The sequence below is a fragment of the Gekko japonicus genome, unplaced genomic scaffold, assembly GCF_001447785.1.
Source record: "Gekko japonicus isolate JY-2015 unplaced genomic scaffold, Gekko_japonicus_V1.1 scaffold131, whole genome shotgun sequence".
In the NCBI taxonomy this organism is placed as follows: Eukaryota; Metazoa; Chordata; class Lepidosauria; order Squamata; family Gekkonidae; genus Gekko; species Gekko japonicus.
The window spans coordinates 3,139,367-3,140,372 of NW_015167061.1; the positions used below are offsets into that span (position 1 = coordinate 3,139,367).

Consider the following 1,006-nt stretch of genomic DNA (forward strand, 5'->3'; position numbering starts at 1 on the left):
GGGCGCGGGCATCGGGCACGGGCGAGGACTGGAGGACCCCGGGCGCGCTCGGGAGGGACGGGGACGCGAAGGCGGCGCCCGGCCGAGGGGGCTTCCTCACCCGCCGGGCCCACTCCTGACCCCCGGCCTCGGGGCCCTCCGCGTGCGACCGGTCTCAGTCCCTGAGGACTGCCGCCCTCTTGCCCTGTGCGCCTGCGTGGGGAGGTTCTTCTCCCTTCTGCAAAATGGACAGGGGCCTGCAGAAACCCGGGGTGGGGGGTGGGGAGAGGTTGGCCCGGAAACTGCCAGGTACATCATTCTCTCTCTCTCTCTCTCTGTGTGTGTGTGTGTGTGTGTGTGTAGGTTTGCCCCTTCCTGCAAGGCAAGCCACTCTGCCCCCATTTTGCCAATGGGGAGGGGGAGTCTGAGTCTGAAAGGGGTTCTCTCAAAGCCCCCCACCACCACCACCACTGCCGCCCACGCAGGGTGTGTCCTTGGCGGAGGCCTTTGCAACGGAGGGCTCCCGCCTTGGTGCAGGAAGTCCAGGGCTCCCCCCTGCCCGGCTGAGGCATTTTGTTCTTGTTTGGCAGACGCTGGAGAGGACCCTGCTGGTCTCTGCGGAAGGCAAAGGCCTTTCCCTCCAGGGTGCCTGCGAAGGCTCGCCACCCACCCGCTTGCCAGCTCGGATCCGAGAAATCATCACCAAGAACCTGGCCGAAGGTGACAGGCGGGGTGGGGGTGGGGGGAAGATGCATCTCTCCTGCCCCCCCCCCGCCCAGGTGGGGGGGGGCGGTGGTGTCACGGTGGCTGGGCGTGAGGTCTGCAGTGGCTCAAGCACGGCCTCCCTGGTGTGGGGCGCCTGTCCCCGCTGGGGGCAGTTCTGGAGGCCCTAGGCAAAAGAGGCTCCAGCGGGCAAGGGGGCGGAAGGCCAAGGAAGCCTGTGCAGGTGAGTGCGGGTGGCGGGGAGAGGCCAGCCGTGGCTCTGGTTTGGCTTCTGTCAGCAGCCCTGAGCTATTGCTCTCGGGGG

At 67.6% G+C, this 1,006-nt stretch overlaps 1 protein-coding gene across 1 annotated transcript in view; it reads left to right on the top strand.

The window, feature by feature from the left end:
• Nucleotides 1-1,006, top strand: part of CROCC (ciliary rootlet coiled-coil, rootletin) — a 47,066-nt gene that overhangs the window by 4,626 nt on the left and 41,434 nt on the right. Inside the window, exon 3 of the mRNA XM_015412582.1 lies at nt 570-699. Coding sequence (XP_015268068.1) covers nt 570-699 — 130 coding nt within the window. The remainder of the gene's footprint in view (nt 1-569; nt 700-1,006) is intronic.